General features: G+C 39.2%; 2 protein-coding genes across 3 annotated transcripts; one reads left to right on the top strand and one right to left on the bottom strand.

Moving 5' to 3' along the window:
- Window positions 1-7,938: 7,938 nt before the first annotated feature.
- On the bottom strand, window positions 7,939-10,653 carry psmg1 (proteasome (prosome, macropain) assembly chaperone 1). Its single transcript, XM_030792869.1, has 7 exons — window positions 10,519-10,653; window positions 9,665-9,768; window positions 9,402-9,559; window positions 9,175-9,237; window positions 8,375-8,573; window positions 8,129-8,259; window positions 7,939-8,034 (listed from the first exon to the last, which is right to left on the bottom strand). The coding sequence occupies exons 1-7, from the start codon at window positions 10,641-10,643 to the stop codon at window positions 7,957-7,959; spliced, it is 858 nt and encodes a 285-aa protein (XP_030648729.1). The 5' UTR covers window positions 10,644-10,653; the 3' UTR covers window positions 7,939-7,956.
- Window positions 10,654-12,241: 1,588 nt separating this feature from the next.
- mpzl1l (myelin protein zero-like 1 like) lies at window positions 12,242-19,378 on the top strand. Of its 2 annotated transcripts, XM_030792551.1 has the most exons (6): window positions 12,242-12,380; window positions 13,890-14,059; window positions 14,505-14,718; window positions 14,858-14,987; window positions 16,777-16,882; window positions 17,404-19,378. In XM_030792551.1, exons 1-6 carry the CDS (start codon window positions 12,314-12,316, stop codon window positions 17,503-17,505), a joined length of 789 nt encoding a protein of 262 aa, XP_030648411.1. In that variant the 5' UTR covers window positions 12,242-12,313; the 3' UTR covers window positions 17,506-19,378. The 2 variants fall into 2 exon arrangements, with proteins under 2 accessions (XP_030648411.1, XP_030648410.1); XM_030792550.1 differs by lacking the exon at window positions 17,404-19,378 and having other exon boundaries at window positions 16,777-17,238.
- Window positions 19,379-26,087: the final 6,709 nt, after the last annotated feature.

Below are 26,087 nucleotides of genomic sequence, written 5' to 3'. Positions count from 1 at the left end.
CGTGTCTGGGGAAACAATGAATGCCCTATGAATGTTGCCGGGATTGCTCAACATTGAGATAAACACAGAGTGGAGATGCAATCGCCACGTCTAGGAACATTGCAGGTGCAACTCACTATCCCAGTTACCGTATGGTAAAGAGCCACATGCTGTGGAAAAACACACACACACACACACACTTACACACACACACACACACACACTCACATACACCCATACACACGCGCGCGCACGCCCGAGCACACACACACACACATACACACACACACATGCACACGCATGTAAAAACAAATAATCACCATAGTGAGGGAAGGTTTGGAGGTTCTTCCCATAATTACACCATCATTCTTGTCATCGTCAATTATCTAATCTGTCTGTTATGACACCTGAGGATATTGAGCTTGGTTAAAGGCACAGGAGCATTGTGTTGTATATCATTATGTTGTGCATAGATGTGTAAAAAGACTAGTATGTGTAGTCAGCTTTTAATTGCGCACCACTGTGTGACAGACGTTTCCTTGATGTGTGGCAGTTCAGTTCATTCTAAAGACTGGACTGATAGTACAAGTATTGACAAGTAGAAACACACCTACTGTGTACATAATTACTAGTATTAATACAATAACTTCTGTGGGGTTGTCATGGTTGAAATCACTATTTTGAACATATATATATAGATATATATACACAGAGAGAGAGAAAGACAGAAAGAGAAAGAAAGAGAGAGAGAGAGAGAGAGAGAGAGAGAGAGAGAGAAAGGTATATACTTGGGCCTTGAGATAAAATATGTTGCTATGCTTTTGTTTCCCATCTTTCTACTAGTATCACCATCACACGACTACAGAGAAGTTTCTCCCCAGGTCAAACAGGAGCATTGTTTTTATACAGGATGGATACGCACATACATAAACCCACACAGAACCCACAAACTCATCAAATATATATAAGAACTGCTTTTGCTCAAGACATCATGTGACAGTCTTCCTGTGTTTTATCAGAACTGTAATCTCTGCAATAGCACAAATAGGAACGTGTATAGAAATGTACACTGTGTGCTTTTCTGAAGGACAGCTAAACAAAACAAAACAAAAAAAACCCCAAACAAAAAAAAACAAAAAAAACAAAACCCACATTTTTTCACTGTTTTTTTTTTTTTTTTTTCTCAGATCAGGTGAATGTGAAGAGAATGTGAAAAAAACATTCTTAATATCTGCTGATTCACTTTCACAACTGTTCGGTTGGATATATTGGTTTCAGAATGATCTGGGAGAGGCTAAAGGCACACAAAGAACGCTGTCGTTTCTTTCCGCGAGCTTTCCGTGGGCTCTTGTAGGCCTCTTCATAAAAAAAAAAACGTCATCGTCTGGTAATGTAATCTCAGAAAACTCTGAATCGGTAACTTTCTAGGAAATAAACTCCTCAGTCACCTTTACAGAGAAATAATGGTTGAGAAACATATGAAGAGGAAGTGATATCAACCACCCACATGGGAATGCATTTAAGCCGCTGGAGAGAATTATCACTGCCATTGTCAGATCAGCCCCGTATACAGTCCACGTACAGTTGTCTTTTTTCTGCTCTGAACCCTTGGCAGTGAGTCTGTTATTCTGGACAATACAATCGAATGCGAGCGGTGGAACGCTTGTGCACTCGTTCACTGTAAAGGTTAAGTCGTCCATCTGGATTCACTGTCCATCTGGATCACCAAGAACGCCTCTTCAACACCTCAAGCGTCAAGAGAACAAAATGTCTGAAGAAAGCCCTCTAATATCATGCACGCATGTCATCTTCTGCAGCTTTTTGCTTTGGCTTTTCTTTTCTTTTTTTTTTTTTTTTGTTGAAATATTGGGGTAAACAAAACATGCACAGAGAGAAGTGGAGAAAGTTTTGCTGAAAAAAAAAAGAAGTTTAGCCTTACATTGAGGTGTTACTTTAATCCTTAAATTAGCTTCAACTAAGACTTTTCTACAGCGTCACTCACACGACAAATCTTTAGCGGATCATTTCAGCTCTTCTATTTTTTTTTTTCTACTGGGATAAACGACAAAATAGTTCCCTGTTGTAAGACAAGTCTGATTTGGAAAAAAAAGAAAAAAAAAAGAAAAGAAAACACACATTAGGTTTGACTGGGAATAAGACAAAAATAGCAGTAGTGTGAGTAAAATTCCATTACCTCTTAGAAAACTCTTTTTTTACTGGCAGTGGCCTGTATAATGTTTGTGAAGATGGTGACTCACTGGTCATAAAGCAAGTCAGAACGTAAGAGGTTCGCGGCTGAGCCAGCCTTTAAACCACACAATGAGCCCAGTAAAAGTCATTAGTCATTATTTTCAAATTGGTTTATATTTACACATTATATTACATCTGGAACAGTAAAGCCCATATGATTGCTTGACCTTAGAATCGCTTTAGAATATTTCTGATGCTGTACTTTATGTAATTTGACCAAAATAACACAGAAGATCTCTGGATACACGCACGTGCGTGCGCGCACACACACACACACACACACACACACACACACACACACACACACACACACACACAATCCACATTACAGAACTATTTTGGTAACTTTCATAGTTTTCAAGATATGTATCTAATGCCAATTTAAAGTTATGCTCTAATCCCATGTGGATGTGTTGTGGGTGGTTACCATTTTGTATGAGAATCTTAACAACCCTTGATATCTCTACTGTAGTGTGTGTACAGTTTTACCCCAGTGAGTCCTTTGTAGTGGTTGCCTAATGGTGGGAATGATTTTCAGAGAGGCAGACACAGCATCAGCTACAAGTAGTTACCTGTAAAATGGGTCCTGGTGCGGCCATGGACGTCACTAGAGCAGCTAAACGCTCTCTGAGTAAGCACTGGGTTATGCACTGTCAGGCCTGGGTCAAGTGTTGTGGATTACTCTTTCTTTCTCTTTGTTTCCCACACACACACACACACACACACACACACACACACAGACATCAAGTTGTGACAGGCAAAGAAGTGCTGTGGTGACTAGCATGACACCTGATGTTATGAACCTCATGTGGGACCTTGAAGTACACCTGGACTACACGTATAATAAGAGTGTTTTACATTTAGTCACATAATGTCATTTCTGTTACAGCATTCATATGATGTATTTCAAGGTTAGTCATTTTTCAGCCAGAGTATGGACCAATATCGTATAACAATCTGAGTATTGCAAAATCATTAAGAGTCAGAACTAAATGTGCCCATGTTATCCACGCCAGAGTAACTGTCCTTCCTTTGTTTTCTTCCGCATTAATGTTTCAAAAAATTTCCACTCTGTCCGTCTTCGAAAGAGACACATGAGAGAAGTGAGATGTTGTAATATTGTGGTTTTCAGTACATTTGGTCACAACTTAAAACAGCTTCAAACACCACGCTTCTCATTGCTCAGCACTCAATGTTGTAGCTCGAAGGCTTGAATACATAAACCCGAGATCTGACCTCAGAGGTTTTGCACAACTTAGGAAAAGAAGAAAAAAAAAACCAAAACAAGAGTAAACAAGCCGTTCTCCAACAAAAAGGGAGAAAAAGAATCCTGGCAGGGCGGCATGTCTTAATGCAATAAAATCCCTAGTCATCAGGCTAGCCTATGACGTCTGGCTTCCATGGCAACTAGTCCCATGGTTTATTAAAATGCTCAAGTGGGTCGTTGAAACAACCTTTGATTACATAGATGCCTGAAAACACTTATAACCTAACGGTCTGTGAGGGAATAGAGTTGTTCATATGATCGTCTTTGAATACAAATGCTGCTTCTGGATGCCACTACATACAACTCACTGCCAGCCAAACCTGCTGTAGAGCATAGACTCATAAAGTATGAGGAACTTATGCTTATATTTATACCAAAAAAAAAAATAGTACAATAAATAATATGAAAAATCAATTCTCAGAAGTGAAGGCCCTGGATGGAACAGAGTTCATTACCATTACAGTTACATGGAATATGACATGGAATACGACACACAATCAGATACACATGAATATGAACAAACCCAAATAGCCGTAAACTTTGCCTGTGTTAACAAGCCAGTCCTCTCTCAGGTGTTTTGAGGTTTAGCGGCTGGATATACAATCGTCTCCACACACCACCCCTGCAAGTATTAACTTGTGGGAGGTTTATCGGCAGAGATCTGATCAAAGTGGATACCATTGTTTAAAATGGCCGGATTCCAGCTGTCTTCAAGGTTAAGTTGGAAAAGTGAAACAAGACAAAGAGGGGAGGTTTTGAACTGAGCCAAGTAAGTGCTTTTCTCTGGAAGCGTTCCACCCAAACTGCATTTACCGTAAGTGTGCCCGCCTTCCAAGGGTTAGGGTGGGGCTTCTATTTGACTGACAGTATAAGAGATCGGTGAACGTTAGGCATTTTTTCAGAGCAAAGCAACAAAAGCCATCAGTCCCTTTTCACACAAAGTGTGTTTAATTTACCAGTTAAAACCGTGTTTGCAGGAGAGGAAAAATGATCCCGCATAATAAATTTGGGAACGTGAACACAAGTCTTTTACAATGTTCATGTGGTGTAGTTTTGCATGCAAACTTATTCCAACCTGACTGCTTAAGCATTTGTGCTAACTAAAATTCATGCTATTACAGTAGCATTATTGCAGTAGCATTAAGTGACTACACGAGATTCTTCAATTATTAAGAATCCATTCTTGTCAAAAATTTCATTTACATTCTCTCCCTCTATTATCTGGACGATGGCCAGCCCTGGGTGATATTCAGGTTATGAGAAGAGAGAGAAATCCCAGGCCACTATGGGGGGAAGTCAACAGGAAAACAAAATTTGTGTGACTTCCTTCAATAAGACAAAATGTGCAAAGTGAGCATTACTGCATACCACTAACTTCAACCTAAAACACAGAAAACTTCCCCCATAGGACGCGGTGTGATTTTGTCAGCGTACGTATGAATTGTAATAGGACAGAGAAGGTATATGGCATGCTCTGGTCTATGTGTTGTGGTTTATTTGATATGTATGAGCGCAGTTTATGACGCATGACAACGGCATCCTGTCTGTGATTCAGTCTGAAACTCAACCATAAACACTGCATAACTAATCTCCAACATAGACTGTGTAACAGATATCATTGTATGCACACGTCAAATGTGTCTGTGTTAAAAAGACCAAAAATCAAATATTTGATCTACATGATAAGAATTAGTTAATGAGTTACAGAGGTGTGTGTGTGTCACGTTATAGTTCTGTCAACACAGACACAACCCTGCTCCATTTATGGGTTTCCTGCAAACTGAGCCTTCGGTCTGTAAAACACACTGTAATGCTTTATTTCAGCTTAGAAACGAATAAAGAACTATTTAGATACAGACACATACAATAAATTCAGGCTGTGTATCGCAATATGCTAAAAAAGAAAGAAAAGAAAAGAACCACACACATAGACTCGGATCATGCACATTCAAAACAAATGGTGATTCACCTTTATGGTGTGTGGTTATGATCACTATGGTTTGCATAACAGGAACAAAGAAAAGAAAAAAAAAATCAAAACTTGATAGTCCTCAACTTGGAACTGAGGCATGAACTCTTTACCAATTAAGGGAAGAGGAACTGGGGAAGGGTGTGTGAGCGCCATAGCTGCTTGTATTGCATCACAGTAGGGATTTCCCCGACTGTGCCTAGCACCTCACTGTGGACGACACGAAACTCTCTCAGCGGGTCAATGCTATCGTCACAGCTTTACAGCTTGTGCTGCTTAGTCAAATTTAACATCAGCAGCTGAAAGAATAACTAATCGTCATGTGCAAGGGTGCATGCAGCGTTTACCTTTTTTTTTGGGTAAATTATACTTTAACACGATGAGCCCAAAATGCTTGATAAATTACACGACCTGAAAAAGTGCTATAACTTTAATAGGCCCTCATGTAGGGCATTCAGAAACTAGCAAAGACTACATTGAATGTGCTGCTTTACATTCCTTTCTTTCAAAGCCACGGTGCTGTAACCTAGAGATATTAAATACTGAGTTTTAACTGGAAGCAATGACATGGTGCTTCTAGATTCATCTGCCTATGCTTTAAACATAAATCCTTTGCTTATCCTGGCTCAACAGTACAGATTAGATGATGACACGTTCACGTGGTGCTTTAAAAGCTGGAAAATGATTCTCATGGGGTTGTCATAACTTCTTGTAATCCCGAAATCAAACAGTTGGGGTAGATACAACAACCACGCAAGCCTGAGAGGCCTGGAATATTTACCGGCAGCTTGTTAAGACATGATTGAAACCATTTTTATTCAGAGTGAAAAAAGTTCCACACATGCTCTTAAACATTCTGAGATCATACAAACAGTGAGAGCCCTGCTGAGTTCATTTATGAATTGTTCATTTGTGACGTTAATGTCTGGACTAATAGTTGCTTAAGTCAATAGTAGCAGTACAGTACTAGCCTAAACGAGATTACCACGTGGCCTCTTGCCCATAGTGATTAGTCAATGTCAAGTCACGCGAGTTATCGGTGGAGAAATAGAAAGGGGGAGGAGGGGACTGATGTTCTGTGTAATTGACTCAAACTCCTTTGACAAGCACATTGATCGTTAAAAGGCATTTTTGCGTTCTACTCTATCATCATAGCACTTAACTCCAACAGAGTACGTGCTGGTGTGCGGGCAAAGCTGGTAGGTGTACTGAGAGAAAAAAGAAAAAAAAAAATACATACAATGTGTATTTCAGTACCTTAAAAAAAGTAGATCCATAACAGCTCAAATAGGTGCCCAGAAAAGTGCAAGAGTCGTTTAATGACAAATCATACATAGAGCCCATCTTGAAAATCTCTGGTGACATGCTAAGGCTGAAAAACAGAAGTAAAACTGTCGGGAACAGTAGCTACATAATGGAAACACTTTTCAGTATAGTAATGAAAGTCACTTTTTGTTTCCCACACGATTCACATTAGCAACCCTCATCGCTGAATTATTTGTAATGATCACAGATTGAGGGTGGAGGAGGGAGATAATTAACGAACTAACACTTGAGATTGCAGGAGTGTGAGCACAGACTGTTCCTTGAAAATCAGCAAACACCAGATTTTTTTTTTTTACAAAACGGCACCGAATAGTTAAAGATGAATTCATCAGACTTCCCTGTGGACCAAATGTTGCTGCCATGAATAGATTAACAGAGGTCATATGAATAATGTATACTGTAGACCTATTGCTAAAGGATTTGCCTACTGTGCACATTAACATTTTCAGATGTCCTGGAAACAGATAAATCATAACTAGGGAAAGCCAAAACTTGCCTGTTTCCATGGAAGCCTAGGTATCATTATGAAATGGAACAAATGCTCCCCCTTGTGTTCATCTTCAAAACTGTCCTTCCTTAAAACATCCTTCGCGACGAGAGCATTAGATGCTCGGGTTTATTTTTTAAAGGATTTTAATCCTATCTGTTTTAAATGACTAACTAATGGTACGCAAAACTCGGACTGCACCTCTAGATTACTCTCTACGCACCCTTGTGTGTAAAATAGGAAACCTGTAGTTAAAAGATGCTACTTCATTTGAAGCGCAGAAGTCTACCTCACAAGCACCCTAGCGACGAAATGAATTGTATTACAGCGGGGATGCAGAGAAAAGGAGAAACAAAGGCCAGAAACACTGAAAAACAAATTGCTCCACAAAGTTACACATGAGGTTGGGACAATCCAGTTGTATACATATTTGCAAAAGGAAAGCTATATATATATATATATATATATATATATATATATATAGCTGCAAACGAGGTTTGATGTTTTATGAATATGCTGCTTAGAGGCAGTATTCAGTGACATCGGATAATGAAACGTAAAGATGATGTAACAAATAAAGAGGTTTTAAACATTTTAATGTTCATAGAAAATATATAACAGGTGAAATGAAAATCAACATACGCTGTCAAAATTGATAAAGTTCTGTATGATCCATATTTATGTATACAGGTTACTTTGAGCATCACTGATTTTTGTTAACTTCTGGAGGATTTCTGCACTTGGACTTGGATCCAGCTGTGAATGAGAAACAGAAGAAATGAATTAAACAAAGGGAACACGTTTATGAGAAAACCCTCATCAGAATGGTTTCAAATCAGGATTCACATACCTTTACAAGCTTGCTCAAAGATGACAGGGCTGGTTTGTATGTTTCCATAGTGACAGAGTCCGGGTAGATGACATCACTATAGCACTGATAAAGGACAGCAGGGATTCGCTGAATCTGGCAATGGCTCAGCACTGTCAAAAGATGGCAAGAGGTCATTATGAAATCATTAGCAGTTGTTTAATCATTTCCCTGCAATTTCAGCGTGGGCTTGTGTTACAGGGCTTTACGTGTTGTGGTGTGAAGCACCTGCAGCTGGAAGTCCGGCGACGATGTTTGGTTGTTCCAGCAGAGGGCAGGGAATCTTGTCTTTGTGCGCACTGGTCTTCAGTGCTCGGAGGAATGGGCTGCCGCTCCCATACACATAGTTTGGAGCTTTGTACTCAGCCACAGTGGAGTCAGACAACACAGTGACACTGAGCCCTCTCTTCTGAAGACATGCAAAGACCTACAAAAGAAGAAGATTAAAACAATCTGTCAGATTTAACAATACTTTACACATTTACTATTGTAATCCCTGTACCCGTAATTAATACCACATGGAATTCGAGCGAAAAGGACATTTCTGGTCAGTCTTTGGTGGCTTCTCAGGGTGTTTCTACAAACGTTCCTTGGGGTGGATTGGTTGACCATTTTTTCTTGAACGTGTTTCTCTGTGCAAGCGGTTTTCACTTGGCAACATCTCTGCATCACGTTAAAAACGCTCTCACTTTTTCTAGCACTCAGGTCAGTTCCATTGCTAGAACTAAATAAAAATGGCTTTTGCAGGTACTGTCACTCTAGACAGTACGCTATGGATCAGGGTTTCTCAAATCCAGCTATCTTTCAGATTAACCAAGCACTGTGATCCCTGATTCGCTCAACAGTGCATACGCCTGGTCCGCAGGTAATAATTAGCCTCCTATAATGAGACTGAGGCAAAAACCAACAAGATTCCACACCTCTAGGACCACGTTTAAAGGCCTTGGTGTAAATGCACATTTGATTATCCAAAAAAACCCCACCTCTCTGACTTGTTATAGATGCAGAGATTAAATACGTAAGCCTACCTTTTCTGTCCACTGGAACAACTGGTCTTCTGCAATGTAGCAAGTGGATTGACATATCATGACCTGCAACAATCAAAAACATTTTTAATAAAGGTAATGGGTTAATACAACACTAACCCCTAAGGGTGCCCCCTAAGGCACATACAACACAACTGCGAGTAATTTTCTGATCTGGCCAAATGCATCTAATCAACTGTTCAGCCATGAGAATATGACAGGTCACTTACTGAGGGGCACTGATCCTGCCGATAGATCACACAGCCTGGCTCTTCTGGCAGAGGGGCACGGGTCGGTCTGCTTGTGCCTCTGCTTCTCTCATTCCATAGAGACACCCATCCAACTTGAGACCAGCTCCCCGAATTTAGAACGTAAGCGGACAGAAACCCTGCAAGTCACGATCAATGACTACAGTAAGAATCTAATAACAGTTTCCATTTCAAAGTCATATCACAACAGAAAGGAGGACATTAAAAAAACTGTCAATACCTACCTGTGGCATTAGCACCGACTGCTATTACAAGGTCAGAGCAGTGGAGTGTTTCCTGGCTGGGATTGGACTGTAAGACCTCTACAGACCAGTGAACATGGACTTCCCTGTATGACAAAAATATGTTTGAAAAAAAAAAAAATGTGTTGCAAAGTTTACAAATTTCTGCATCTAGGGCCGTAGTCACACCACAACGTGAGGGCCATGACACAGCTGAGTAACACTGATCAGTGGCTGTGAGAAGAAATGATATTAATAAACTAGACTGTTTCTCACTTGTTGCGCCTGCCTTGCATGAAATCACCTTAATATCTGCTTCTACACCCAGGAAAACTATTATAAAACAAAGGGGAAAACTCGGAGCGAAACTGAAAGTAGCACATGCGCGTGCTCAGTCATCATCACAGACATGGTAGCTTTGTGGTCCGCTAACAAAGCTAATGTAAGACTGCACTCCATACTTTAAACCGTTACATAAGGGAAGCAATTAACGAAATTTAATCAATAGTTTACTTGTGGAAAGTCATTACTACATATTTAAACATCCTGGAGACGTTAAACAGAAAGTAAAGTAGAGTGGGTGACCAGGCTTAGCCATGAACTGCTAGATAATATCTGAACAAGTTGCTGGTGTGTTTATGCACATATCCAGCTAGCCACAGGTTCAGCAATTCAGACAGAGGGTGAAACGCTTGTAAAGCCAGCTCACAGACAAAGCTGTACATCGATAAACCAAATACCAGTATTTTATCTACCTTGATATTAGCTAACTTTTCTCGACCAGTCCACCATACCTTGATAACTTAACACAGTACAGCATGAGCACGCATGTCAGCAAACTACATGAAACAAATTACCTCTTCTCCTCTACTTCTCTTCGAATTTGCGCGTCTTCTTCGTTTTCCTCCTCAATATCATCTTGATCATCTTCTTCAACTGCTCTTGAATAAACAGATAATATTTCACCAAAAAACGTTGCCATTTTAAAATAGGTGTAGAGAATTACACAGCCCCTATGGTTACTGACGGAGTACGCCAATGCGTAGGTATTAAGGTTGTGTTCGCGTAGCACACGTTTGCGCAGATTATTTGAGCCTCAAACATTAGACACGTCTTTGTTTCTGTAAACTAATTATTACACTAACTAATTAAATGAGAGTATAATCATTCAGCTCCATTATACTAACCTCCGTGCATAAAAAGATAGACGGGAGGAGCTTTCAGACAAAGAAATAGAGAAATTAGCCTGTTAGTGGAGTAAGGTGCATATTTTTACAATGACTCTTGTCCACTTATCTATTTTGTAATGAAACAAAATAGTTAAATGCTGGACTCATTTATGTACAGACGATAGAATTGTGTTTGTGTCTATAGTCACTGCTGACCAGCTTTTATAGATTTACAAAATGAAATCCAGATTCTTTTTTCCCCCCTAGAACTGGGTTTTCAGGCTAGAAAGGTATTTTCTAAAGTGAAAACTGAAAACATGGAATCATTTTATGGTGCAGCACACTTCATTATCAATCAGAAAGTTTAAATTCTGGTGCATTTATAAAGCAGCCATGGGTACAATGACTAAGCAGCTCTAATTTGCACTAATTTCATAGTTACAGGCAGATCCCTGAAGCATATTCACTTACATTATTCTGTGTAAAAATTAGGAATGGGATAAATCAATATGCATTTGGTCATAATGCATACTGATTCTATAAAAATGTACAGGAAAAATGTCTGTGCTTGCTTTTAAGAAACATCTTTAACCTAACAGTTTTAATCATTAACATGTTAACGTCTTATTCGCTTTTCTATTGTTTTATTGATATTTGTTTGTGTACTTCTTACTGATTAAGAAATGTCTTTGATTAGCATTCTTTTGACGTCTTTTTCCCATCAACGATTACCTGGTTACATAAAACTGAATCAGCGAATACATGGACATACTTACACTTCTCATCTAGTAATATACTCGGTGCCTATATAGTCTACATTTTCTTTTCACACTATTTGGTCAACACGAATTAAGTGATGTGTTCTAAACTATGTTCGCAAGAACAGTTTCAAGCTCAGTCGCGGTTCTGATGAGAAAATTCCTTCGAGTAAATGAAAGAAATCGCGCAAAATGCGTGCCGTTAACATAGCCACGTCACATGACTGTTTGATGGGTGGGGCTCTAGAATAATGTTCAGGTCACTTTCGAATTGTTGAAAACAGTCAATGCTAACCTTTTGTTGGACATATGGAAATGTTTTCCAGTGCCAAGACTCACGCTGAAACTCCTAAAACAGTCTCGGAGACATTTACAGTGTGCACCATACAACGTGATTAAAACAAACTTAAAATGAATGGCCATATCTTGAACCATTCCACTTTAATGTAAAAATTTGCCTTCGTTACATTCTGCTCAGTAATGTCTCCAATTTGAGTAGTAATGCGTCACCTCTTAGTTATCAATACTGTGTCTATGTAAACGGCAACATAGGATTCATTGTCATAGCATTACCCTCTCAGAGGCAAAACAAAGATCAGCTAAGCTGTCTCTTCCTGTTGGGACCGGGAAGAGCAAAGAACAACAGAAGAGGGGTGGCTGGACAGAGGTAAACAGGAGCCAGTGGGGTCGGCGAAAGAATAGCGCGGCTACCCATGTTCTGAAATATGGAACTGTCAAATATCGTAACAAACCATGTTTTACTCTGCGGACTAGCGTTACGCCTCATCGTTGGTAAGCTGAAGCATGTTTTAATAATAACGCAACGCATTTTCTTGTGTTACAGGTCAGCTAGATAGCTAGTAGCAAAATGACATTAGTTGTTCAGTATCAATTAAGCTTTTGTTACTCGCTTAAAGCGCATTTTGTTCGATCCCGTAATGATCACTGACAATTCCGTGGGTGTGTACATATAAGTTGGAAAAAGGTATAGTTGTGGACGTTACGTGCCTGTTTGCATACAGCATACATGTAAAAAGGGACGCCACCCGATTTCTGGCAATACGTTAGCTCTTACGCATGCCTGCTGTACAAGCACCATGACTATTAGCTATATCTAGCTACGTTTGCTAACGCTAGTTATCACTCTAGCTAATTCTATGCGTGTTAGGATACCAAATCTAAACCTTAACATACCTAGGTACAATGAACCACAATCCTATTTGTTGTTGAGTCAGTTTGTGTAGGGTTGGTTTTAATGGCTGGTTTTCTCTTGTTCTGTTGTTTTGTCATGGCAATCCCCAAAATGCTCTGTCTATCCACCAAACTTTATTTCATTCACATTCAACAACTTGTATAGCAAGCAAGGGTTCTCGGAGCTTTTGTCAAGAACAGCGCAACTGACTATTTTAGCACGCCTAAATTACACGTGAGGCAATGTTAGCCACCAAACGTACTTGCTAATTTCCATTCTGGTCAAACATTTTTTAGCCTAGCAAGCTAATCTGGTCAGTAAACAACGGTGATCTCTGTGGGTAATACTTCATCCGGTCCTGTATGAAAATCTGCGTTTATCTTGACCAGTTCATGTTCAGATAATGCCCACATCTTTGTCATATAAATTTCCAAGGTCACCAATCTTCGCTGATTTGCTGACATAAAATCCGTCGGTTTCACTCTCCCAGTCACGAGCTGGTTAGCTAATTATCTGGTGCGGCACCGAGAACACACATAACGTGCTACCAGCTTGGAATGGATACCCGGGATGTATGTTTTATGATTTGCGGGCCACTGTGATAATAGATAGATCTTAGGACATTCCAAAAGCATCTAATTATATACAGTAATTTAGTTTCATTTAAATTTATTGTTCAAAGCTTACATTATACTGAACTGCTCATTGGGTGTGTGCTTTTTTTTGTAAGAATTCCTGAAAAGCATTTAGTAGGCAGCAAGGCTTTATTTAACAAGAGACCCAAAAATGTTGTCTGTTTGTCTGTTTTCACACTTTGAACATTGAATATTTTAACAGAATATTGACTTTTAAAGGTGTCATGATGTGCAGAAAAAGGTCTGTGGAAATTTTTGGAATAGATAATAGGGAAGTGTCCTGCCCTTGTTTTAACCACACATCTGTGTCAGCATTTCCCAGTCACATCTTCCTTAAAAACGATGACTTCTGAATGAGGAATTTTCGTAACATTTGGCTGAGTGTTAGATTTAGTTGCATAAGAATAATGTGACCACTCTTATTCAGAGTTTTCACAGTCAAGAAACAAATATGTCTTGAATCCCCCCCCACAGGTCTGCTTCCAGTCACTGCAATAGAGGTGTATGCTCCAGACGAGGTGTTTGTTGAAAATGGGACCACTGCGACGCTCTCATGTACTTTTAAATCCACCCAAGTAGTCAGCCGTGCGGCATCAGTTGCATGGTCCTTTGTCCCTGAGGGATCCAGTGAATCTCCAGTATCTGTACGCATTGTTTCTCTCTCTCTCTCTCTCTCTCTCTCTTTTTTTTTTTTTTTTGTTAGAATATAGTTTCAGCAGGTGTTCGTAACATACATAACTGCATTGTTTGGGTGTCATGTATTTTTTAGCAGTAAAATTGGTTGGTTATGACTCTGGTGCTTCCTCCTTAGATCTGCACTGACTGTGCTCTACATTCTTTGATACACTGACCACCAAAAAAAAAAAAAAAATTAGAGCAAATGAGATAATTGTACTTGAATCTTCTAACAGTCAGAATGAAGTTTCATCACTATCGATATTCTGTCAAGAAGATAGTAAAATCCCTCATCAATATAACGTGATGATTTTTGTGAAATTATAGCTTGATTACTCAAGTCACTTTAGTTTGCAGCTTTTTTTTCTCATCTTGTTTGTCATTTATTGTTATCATTTTATTTTTTTCTTTTAGATATTTTATTACACAACTGGGCAGCCCTTTTATGGTGAAACCCCTCAGTTCAAAGAACGAGTGACATGGGCAGGTGACCTGAACAAAAAAGACGGCTCCATTAAAGTCTCCCATATGCAGTTCGCTGACAATGGAACTTACTTTTGCGACGTGAAAAACCCACCAGACATTACTGGCAAACCTGCTAACACAAAGATAAGAGTCGTACTGAAAGGTAAAGAGGGGAGGAGTGAACCTAACTTTGTTGGGTGATCATTAAAAAATATATCATATCAGACCTTCTCAAGTGTTGTACCTAACCTTATTGATGATTGGGGTTGTTGTTGTTTTTGTTTTTGTTTGTTCTCCCTCAGAGTCCCTCCCTCAGACGAGTACAGGGGTGATCGCAGGTGGGGTGATCTGTGCTATAATTCTCATTATTCTCATCACTGCGGTCACGTACCTAATCATAAGAAGACAGGGTACGCCTCATGACTATGAGGGGTAAGTGACGGGAAACTTCTGAATCATAGTGAAACGTCTCAATTCAGAAAAATCAGATGTACAGTATGTCTTAGTGTTTTGCATGTGGTAACTTCTGAGGGAAAAAAAAAACGTATTGTAATCAAAAGAGACACAGTTCAGTTGTCATCGATTTCATACTTAATTATCAAAACCGTTTTTTATGGGCATGTCGTAACACGTCCTGTACTTACTCATGAAAGAAGATATTGTCTGTGTTTTAATTTCTCCTGGCTGATTCACAAACATAGTCCTTATAACCAACAGTAAATAATCTACTTATAGAGGCACTGGCATGTGTTTTCGGTGGCTAACTTACGCAAGCCAATTTTTAAGAGAATACATATATCCTGCAGATATATCCATGTAGCCAATGTTTGGCTCTAGAGACTCTATAAACATTGGTTTGTGTGTTTTATGTTCGGAGAGAATGAGTCCCTCTACACATTAACATCGTAAAGTGTGTTTGTTTCACACTCATTTTACTTACTGCGTTATTTTGACATTGGAGCATGGAGTGTTTGAGCAGCTGGCAGAGAGCTCTTTGTAAAGAGGAAAAAAAAAAAAAAAAAAAATCAAACACGAACTTTAATTAAGGATAAACTTGTTTATTACTGAGTTATTCCTGAGGGCTCAGGCATAAATATGTTTAGTTAACCTGTATTTTTAAATATTGATTTAGAGTTTTTTTTTCGTGCTAGCTGAAATTTCTTATTTTTTTTTAGTAAATGAACACATAATATATAGTTGACATTTGTGGTTATGATATGAAAGATGCTGTTTCAGACAGCACATCTCTTTTAGCTTATGTCACAACCACAAAGAAATCATTGTTTCACTGTTATTGTTTTAGTCAGAGATTTCTCGTATCCACATTTGAGGTATAGGTGGAGATTGCTAATGACACACAGTAAAGGAAAACCACATATTTACTGGATTTACATACAAAAAAGTTTATTATGAAGACAGCAGTGACCTTTCTTCTGATAAATATCAGTTTTGTGAATACGAAAGTGAAACGTCTAAATAAAGCTCTCGGGATGATCCCCAATGTCAGCGCGTGTGTAAGCACGTCGGGAAACCTAACACCATACTCGCTAATCCAGTAACCACAAACATCTCATCTTCTGTGTGTCTGTGCGTGTGTTTGTGTGTGTGTGTGTGACTGCGCTTAATGCATCTGCCTGTCTTTAGATCACTCATCCATTCCATCCATGGCACAGTGTTTCCAGTCCAAAAAAATAAAAATGGGGAAAACAGAAGTTCACTGAGACATGTAAAGTGCTTAAAAAAAAAAAAAAAGTTGTATATCTCTTAGGAACATAGCGTCTAGAGAGGTAAAATCGGATGTGAGTCGGGGGGAGTGTATGGAAGCTGCATTTTGTTTTTCCGGACCTAAATTAGCTTTACTGTTTACCTCGACAAGAGGCGTCGGATTTATCTGTTTGTCAGATTTTGAATGCATCTCATTATAGTGGAGTATTAATGTCCAGCCTCTGAAGTTGTTATTGTTTGTGCTGCATTCCATGTTTGCCCTTGATTCTTACCATTTCTCATTACATGTGTATCTGTCTCCATCTGTATGTTTCTGTGTGGGTGTGCATGCTGTCGTCTTCTGTCTCTGTGTGTGCGTGCGTGTGCGTGTGCGTGCGTTCGTGCCATCGCTTGTACATCAACGCTTCCTGAACTTCACAAAAAAAAAAAACGAAAAATGCCTCATCCATTGCCAACCTTGCAAACCTCGTACTGGACAAATGAATTTCCGTAATAGCTGCACCTCCTTAGAGAGTGTCAGCACCCCGGCCACACGACCAGGGAAGAAGGCAGAGTCCAGTACGGAGGGCTCAAGGTGTAGCAGTCCCTCTGGCCCTGTTCAGGTAGGAGATGAGAGTGACAACTGCCAAACTGCTGGCTTAAGAGCTTTTGCATTTTTCAGGGACAGCAGTGCTACAGTTCTGTTTGTTTTTTTGTTTTGCTTAAATGTGTAAAGTGTCTGCATTGTGTTTCAAGCAGTTGTGTCAAATCCCGTAGCCCCGGGTTATGTAGATATTGTATATTTTTCTGCTTTTTTTGTCAAACTGTCATGTCAAGCTGTCAGGGAACGAATGAAGATGTAGGTCATCGTTTGCTCTTACGGGTATTATTTTTCATTTTTGCACAAAAAAAAAAAAAATCCTTTCCAATAATGCTTTTTCTTCCTACTCTCAGTGCCAGAGAAGAAAAATCCATTACAACATCACTCTTCATTGATCATTTTGCATGTAGTTAACCTTACATTGGGCTTCAAACCATTTTCAGAGGGTTTCACTTTGCTGTGTTTTTGTCTTAACTAAAATATGCCTGTGCTCCAATATGCATTTCTGTAATGAAATCTCTTGCTCTAAATTGTCACCGACAGGGACCGGTGATATATGCTCAACTCGATCACTCAGGCACCAAAAATCCAAACTCTTTCCACAAGATGGAGCCTGTGGTCTACGCTGACATCCGCAAAAACTAGAATGGAAGAACTGAAAACGGCGCTGCTTTTCTGTCCCTGAATGAATGGTTTGCTTTGAAATATGATTTTATAGATTAATCGTGGTACAAGTTTGTGGGTTGTTTTTTTTTCCCCTACTTTTTTTTCCACTGGTTCTCAGACTTTTCAGAATTTTGTTTACATATCAGCATTGAGTATTTTGTCACTAAAACAAGTAAATGCATGACCTTAACCAGATTGCATAGGACAGGATTGTTACAAGAGAGAACAGGGAACCTAGCTGCTAGGTTGGATACCCTCACAGTTAGGTTAACGTTGTGTATTTGGTCTGTTACCAAGAGAAACCTCCAATGTTGTTTTTACTCTGATATGATTTTATTGTAAATGCCTTGAGCAAGTTAAAGGCTTGATCAGACAATCAGTTCTTAAAACTGGTTTCTGATTCATTCTATAGTTAAAGAAAAGCATTTAATGTTTTGTGACGATGTTTATTTTTCTGGAAATGTCTTAAGTGAGTAGATAGGTTTTCTTATTGTTGTGTAACATTGAGTTCAGTTGAGCAGGAATGTCAGCTATACGTGAGAGAACCAAAATCGTAAAACGTTTTATTGTACAGGTAGATACATTGTGTTGTGCTTGCATGTACATTTTTATGGATCACATCTAACAATGTCTAACAAGTTGATCTATAAATACATTACAAAATAGTATGTAAATTCATAACAGCGATACTAACATTGTATGTAAATGCATTTTAAATGCACAGTCTTAAAAAATGGTCAAGAATATCAGTGTTTTATTGCAATCTTATGAGCCATCAATTTTGTCAAACACTCCAGCTGACATGATGTCAGATATTCCGTTTGACATTTTTTCAAATATTCCAGATAACACTGTTGTTGTTGTTGTGATTTGTATAGGAAAAAAAAAAAAAACTTGATACAGTGTAAGGCACACTCCATTCTATACACAGTTGATTAGCTAATCAGATGTTACATTTCAAAAATATTTAAACCCAGTTACTGTTGTGAAATGTGTGGTCTTAGTTTGTATACAAAATAGTATTTGTGTGATTATATAGTAATACCTGTGCTCTACACAGATTACTCCTTTTTTTCAGATTAAAACTGATTCATGAAAAATCGTAAAACACACGTCGCCTTAACGGCATTTTAGAGTAGTTGAGGTTAAGGGCACGTCTTAATCTGTCTTGCTGCCATTCTAGCATGATATTCCTACGGAATTATCATACCTAACACGCTATCAGTTGAAAACAAGCATTCTTTTTTTGGTGTTTGTATTTTTCCTCGTAATACTTGTCAGAATCTGCATTCCGTTTTTGTTGTCTTTATTGTTATATATTGGCATGTTTTGGAGATCAAACCGAAGAGATTTCATTTTTATATGTTTGTGTTTCTTGATCTGCACTACAAGATGAATGGTGAGCTTTATCTTTAATTAATGAGAAATGATTGCTTGAGATTCACATTCCTGAACACATATGACATGCTGGACTGAATGCTTACATTGTTTTTATTAAAAATGTGTGCATAGGTTATTTTTCTATCAGTTATTTTTTGTGACAGCTTCTCAGTGCCTATCAAACCATAAAACCACACATTCAAGAAGTAAATTAGTTCTTGGCTTTTTTTTTTTTTTTTCCAGTTTACAGGAAGCATTCCATAGCAAAGATCTTGAAATGTGTCTCCACTCTGCAAAGGTACTGAGTGTGGTTGTGAAACAACCTGTAGGAACAATCTCTACTTTCATTGTCTGCCAATTGCAAACAGGATTTTTGCTTCTTTTTTTTTTTCTGCGAGAACTGGAATGATTTAAATTTAGTGCCTTTGCATTTTGTCTACTGATCCAAACACTCCACTCAATGCTTCTGATTCATTTCTGGATTTTTCTCATTTTATATGCTTTTTATATCTATGAAACACAGCTGTATTGGATCTAATTTTATATTAAAAATCAAGATAAATATAGCTGCATCTCTGTTTTTACTGATAGTATCATTGAAAATGTATTTTCTAGCATGTGTGTGTGTGTGAGAGAGAGAGAGAGAGAGAGAGAGAGGGTTTACCTCCTAAAGTTAGTGTCCAGTGTCATTTCAGTTTATCTGTCGTTTAGTGATTCTGTGTCCTTCGTCCTGCACAGATTATTTTATATTGAGTGTGTTTTAGGACACAGTGTCTGCCTCATAGTATGTATCCAGTCTCCTAAAATAGCTTTATATTCTCTGTCTAATACTACCACGCAAAGTAATACTTCAGCCCAACTTTGGATGAGACTTGGCCATAGAAGCGGATGGAGAGTAATGATCCATTACCATTAGTGGTAATCATGAAGTTATACACCTTTTACACTGCAGGATGACACAAAGGCTACTCTGTTTGGTGAAATAATGAAATTATCAAAAATAATCAAATAGAAAAGTATAAAATTAAAAAGATTGAAAAGCTATATATATATATAAATATATAAACATCAATACGGGGGAAAAATGCAAAACAAACTATTCAAAACATTGATAATGCTTGACACTGCTACTGTACACTATACCTTGGCATGTGACGAATAAAAACTTGAAATGTTGAAAGGTTATTTGATGCAGTATTAGGTCCATTAATATTTTAAACCTGTGAAGTATTTGTATTGGAGAACAGTTTTTAATGGCTGAAGGTGCTGGTCAGAATGAATGGTACTTTTGAATTACATGAGATGGGATACAAAAAAGAGAAGCATTTTTTTTGGCTCTGCTGATAAAAACAATGCATCAGAAGTGAAGTGAGGAGAAAGTTTAATTGATTTAATAATTTTTGTAACCGGCACACTTGCAATGTGGGCATAGTTTTTTTCCCTCTCTTAATATCTGCTCTCCTGTTCCTTAGAAACTCACAAACCACAATGTGTATTTTGTAGCATAAAATATTAAAGTTAATTAAAGTTAATGATTTGTAGGATACCTCTTAATTCCACTGCAGTATTTTTTTTTTTAATGTCTATTCCGGCAATTGGAGGAGAGAATTTTTACATTGCAATACATGGGCAAATAAAAGTTCACTTGTTGTTTGTGTATTTGAAATGACATAGACTCTCCCCCTACCCCACTTTTCACTCTTCCCTCACCCTTCTCTATTACCCTCACTCCTCCCCTCTGTCACTCTCCCCTTGATCCTAGATGTCTCTTTTCTGGCAACAACGCGTCAGTCAGGACCAGTGCACATAACAGAAAAAAATCACTCGCCGCAACTAATAACGAGCACCAACCTCAGCGTGATGGCAGCAACCCCCGTACCATTTGGTAAAAAGTTTATTCATTCATTCATACATGTATTCAAAGCCGCTTATCCTACTTAGGCTCGCGGGGTGCTGGCGCTTATCCCAGCGCACTTTGGGACAGGTCGCCACTCCATCGCAGAGCAAGACACACAAACAAACACAGTCACATTCACATCCACCCAAACACATTCACACCAAGGGGCAATTTAAGCGTCTCTACTTCGCCTGACCTGCATGTCTTTGGACTGTGCGAGGAAACCGGAGCTCCCGAAGGAAACCAACGCAAACACTTGGTCAAAAGTTGATAACGATCAATTCGAGGGAGACATCACCTCGGGAGGTTGGTTTCCCCGTGAGAATGGAATTCAGACCATGCTACAGGCCTCATCTGCATTGCTCCGCTCGGGCACAAACTATGTAGAACAATGAATCTAACCGTACGATATTACTTAATTATGCATGTCGAGTCATAACCGTTCATAGAGTCATAAAAGCGCGGTAAGACTTAAAAATAACCAGGAGCCAAGTAACGAGTAGCTTATTTTCTGGCCAACAGTGAAACTGTGCTGTTCGTAATGAAAAAAATATATATATATTTGGTCTTGTTCGGAAGAATTAAATGCGGCAGATACGAGTAGGCTAATGTAATTTGACTATTCTTTAGCGTGAAAAAGTTATGTAAAATTATTACAACCGAGTTTAATGCTTTCCAAGTTCCAAGGAGTATCTCCTCCCTTTGGACAGAGACACCCCGTCCGCAAATAAAAAAAAAACCCAGACTCCCTGCTATCCTACAGTTCAGCTACGCTACAGTTCAGCTTAGTGTCAGTTGAGCTCCAGTTTATCAACCATAATGTAGTCCGTCCGTCCGTCGGCTCTGCTCGTCCCTGCGAAGAATCGGCCCAGTCTTACTACTTCTGAAAATCCGCGACGCTTGAAATGCGGGCCGGTTCTCAAAAGGCACCAAGGCAGCACTGGCTCCGCACCGGCACCTGCACGGGCACCAGCACCTAGTGGAAAAGAACTATAAAGCACTCTCCCGGCACTGATACGAAGTTTCGCTCAGGGTCTCCTAATGCCAATCTCGGTAACTCTGGTCTCTCCTACCTGAACGTGGCTGGTCCTGCTTTTCTTCTTCCCTTTCCTCTCCTCCCCTCACTACCCACTAGAAACATCACTGTTTTTTTTTTTTTTGGTTAAGCGTGCCTCTTAGTGATGCCTCATACTCGCGTAGCTGTGCATCCATACGTTTGATAACGAGGATCTTGTTATTGTCTACCGCAAGTTGTTAGTCTTCTTGTGAGTAGTTTAGATGCTGTTGTATGTGTGCGTGTGTAGCGGATGTGCCTTGCCTCCGCTGGAATCGCAGTTTATTCAATATTAGATTTACTCTGTGTTTTGAGTTCAACTGTTGTAATAGACGCGTACATTCGCATTGCAACTCTCTGAGTAGGCCTACGTCGTAAATCGTGTGGTGATCCAGGAACTTCGCTGTATTGAATTTTAAGACTATTATTTTACTAGCTACTTTAATGCTATTATTTAATATATGTTAAGGCTGATGAAGAGTTATTCTGAATAATTTCTAGGTTCAGTGTTCAGAGCTATAAATAGAGTTTTTCAGAATACCTGTAGTTTCACTGGGTTCAGATTCTGAAATAAGATTATGGTCACAGCTAAGTGATGTTAGTATCACGTCTAATATTCACAATGAACCATTAACTTCCCTATACCATTGGCATGATACCACATACACAATCTACATCTGAAAGTTTTGTTTTTTTCCTCCAGGTGTCATGTTCTAGTTTCTTGAAACCTCATTAGGCAGTGCTTACTTCAGCCTTCACGCGAATTACTTCACTGATTTAAATCTTCCCTCAGCCACTGTCTCTCGTGCTAAAATTCCTCCTTGGCAAGTGTGATGTCAGTGGTTGATCTTGAGCCAAACTCAGCTCATGCTACCCCTAGATGGGACACCATAGATGCCGCAAAGCACAAACAATGCAGATACATAACGTTGGACATTGTGAACTTCTGAAATAACCTTTTCACACCTTTGAAAACATGTAATATATGGAGGAAGTCAAAAGTCAAAAAGTCAAAGTTCCTTAGCAGGAAATCACGTAGAGATATCGCTGTTAGCCTTTCCATTTGTTCCACTGCAAATATTTAATCTTTCCTAAAGGCTTCCATTTAGTTTCAGTTTTTCCGGTTGGTTAACACTGAGTAAGATTCTACGGAGGGATCAGTTATCTGACCAAACCAGCTTTGTTGGTTTTATTTTACTTTTCATTTGCAAAACACGCGGACATCCACTACATTCCTCAAAACATTCATTATCCTCCTCACACTTCCGTTACTGAGTGTCTGGAAGACAATGATAACTTCTGTTAGATTCCTTATTCCTAACCGAAACCTGGCTTCCACCTGTGGAATTTAGTCAGCTGATTGAGACGTGGCCCCCAAACTTTGAATCAGTTACCTCTCCTAGGGTCAGTTGTTGAGGAGGTCTGGCTGTAGTTTTCAAAGATAAATTTAAGTGCAGCCCTATTTCCATGGGTGATTGTCACGCTGGTGGTGTGGTGCAGGACCCAAATGCAGGACACAATGATGAAGGTGACAAAACAGAGGACTTTACTTAAACTGAGGATCCAAATACATGTGCAGAACAGGAACAAAAAAACCAATAACAAAAAGGTGCAGCTTGACAGTGCGCAAAATACACAAACAACGATAGACAAAAGACAAGGCAAACACTAGGGCATAAATAGAAGGAGAACTAAACAGGGCAAAACAGGATTGGATGAAATTAACCAGGTTAATAATGAGACAAACAGGAACAGGTGAGGGGCGGAGACAGACACAGAACAAGAGCACAAAGACATATCAAACTAAAAGTCCAAAATGGAGGTGCAGGCTGTGACAGTGATCTATCCAGTTTTGATGCTCTAATGTTTAAAATAAATTGTGCGTCTCCCATACTCTGCCTTCTCATCTATCGTCCACCAAAAATAAATTCTGTGTTTTTAACAGAATTTCCAGAACTCCTATCTTCCATTGCTCTTGATTTTGATAAATTCATTATTGTCGGCGACCTTAGTTTCCATATTGATGACATTTCAAATCATCACTCTAAAGCATTTTTAAATATCATGGAATCTTACGACCTGGTTCAATACATTAAGGGCTAAACTCACAACCGTGGCCACACAATAGACTTAATGTTTACTCTGGGGCTAAATGTAAATAATCTTTCTGTCAGAGACCTTTCGGTGTAGCATCATATGTGCATCTTGTTTGACACTGTTTTTCAGACTTTGGAGACAAATTACAAAAAGAAAGTACGTTTTCTTGTTATTAATGAGCGCACAGTGGGAACATTTATTCCCCTCTTTAATAGTGCCATGGACAATCTGAAATATTATTCGGATACAAATGGCTTCACAAATGCTTTTAATAAGCCTGTGCCTAATCCACACTGGACAAGGTTGCACCCCTAAAAACCCAGCTAAAATCGATGATAAGCGCAATCCCCTGGATAAACACCGACATTCGGACTCTTAAAAGAATATGCAGGAGAGCAGAGAGAAAGTGGAAATCATGTAAGTTACAAGTTCACTGTCAATCATTAAAAGATTTATTGCGACGTTATAATAATAAATTGAGGGAGGCTCGAGGCCAATACTTTTCACAGTTAATCTGTGCTATTCAGCGTAATCCACGCACCTTATTCAAAACTACCAATGACCTCATCAACCCCCCACAAACAACCACCTCGTCTCCAGCAGAGTGTGAAAAGTTTCCCTACTTTCTTCATTAATAAAAGGAACAACATAAAATGAACAACACAAATAACTCTCCCTGCCACATCTGTGGATATTCCTGGTCTTCACCTGGAATTACTGAATTGCTTTTTTTAACTACAGGACCTTCTTGACACTGCGTCACATATGGGCTTGTCATCGTGCCAACTTGACCCTCTCCCCGCTACATTCTTAAAAGAGAAAATGGATGCCATCGCACCTCATCTGCTCACTATTAACAGTTCCCTCTCTTCTGGATGTGTGCCTAACCTCTTTAAGATGGCATGTGTTCAGTCGTTCCTGAAAGGGCCCACGTTGCATCCGGCCGACATACAAAACGTTTGACCTGTTTCCAAACTGCCATTTGTTTAAAAAATTTTAGAGACATAAGTTTTGACACAACTTCTAGAGGCACTAGGGAACAATTAATATCCTTGACAAAAAAATTCTAGAGTGGTTTTGGAAAGTTATACAGTATGGAAACAGCTCTCCTTCGTGTGACAAATGACTTATTGCTGGCTGCAGACTCTGGACACTGCTCTGTCTTAGTGCTGCTGGATGTAAGTGCAGCCTTTGACACCATAGAGCACAAAATTCTCATTGAGGAAATGGGCAGGAATCACTGTAGTTGCACTGGAGTGGTTCTCCTCTCACCTGAAAAAACAGGAATTTTTTTTGTCTCCATCCAGGATTTTAAATCTTCAACAGCTAGCGTCACCTGTGAACTGTCCCAATGATCTATTCTGGGACCAATTTTATTCTTACTGTACATGTTACCACAACATCTCGTTTCACTGTCACGCAAGTGATACACAGTTATACCTCTCGTTTAAGCCACATGAACTGAACAATCTAGCCACACTGCATTCCTGTTTATCCAATGTCAAGGACTGGATGGCAGCTAACTTCTTACAGTGATTTTGATCTTTGGTCCAGAGCATCACAAACTACAGATACAGTCCTCCCTTAGTTTGGGGGGGGGGGGGGGGGGGCGGTTATATGGGGTTCTGATATTTTTATTTTCACTTTGTAAATCCTTTAATCCGGAAAGCACTTAAGCTTAAGCATAAAGCTTGTAAAGTGCTGTATAAATATTATTATTATTAGCATTATTATTATTACTGACTTACGTTTATGATATAAACATACCTATGGCACTTATGTTTGTGATATATATTGTGGTGTAATTGCTTTCTGTATTCCTCAGTGCACCAAACTGTTCTTACAATACAGATTGTGAACATAAGCTAAACATTCATGATATGTGGAGCTGGACAGAAGGAGGTGCAACACCAGGAGAATCAGACCCCTCAGTTAGAACTCCCCAGGGTATTCTCTGGTTCTCCTTTTCTGTATATGGAACAGCCCACTCCAAACATAATTTTCAGGCACTGTGCCATCTGTTCAAGGCCCCATCTGCTGGGGGTACCTCAGTAATCAGGCTGTAATGACAGCGTTAGGCCTCACATACTGCACCCATAGGGCATTGCTCTTTTAAATACAAGCCCTCAGTAG

Source organism: Chanos chanos, chromosome 15, assembly GCF_902362185.1.
Source record: "Chanos chanos chromosome 15, fChaCha1.1, whole genome shotgun sequence".
Lineage (NCBI taxonomy): Eukaryota > Metazoa > Chordata > Actinopteri > Gonorynchiformes > Chanidae > Chanos > Chanos chanos.
Note: the sequence above shows the minus strand (reverse complement) of the source record. Positions and strands in the feature narration are given on the sequence as shown.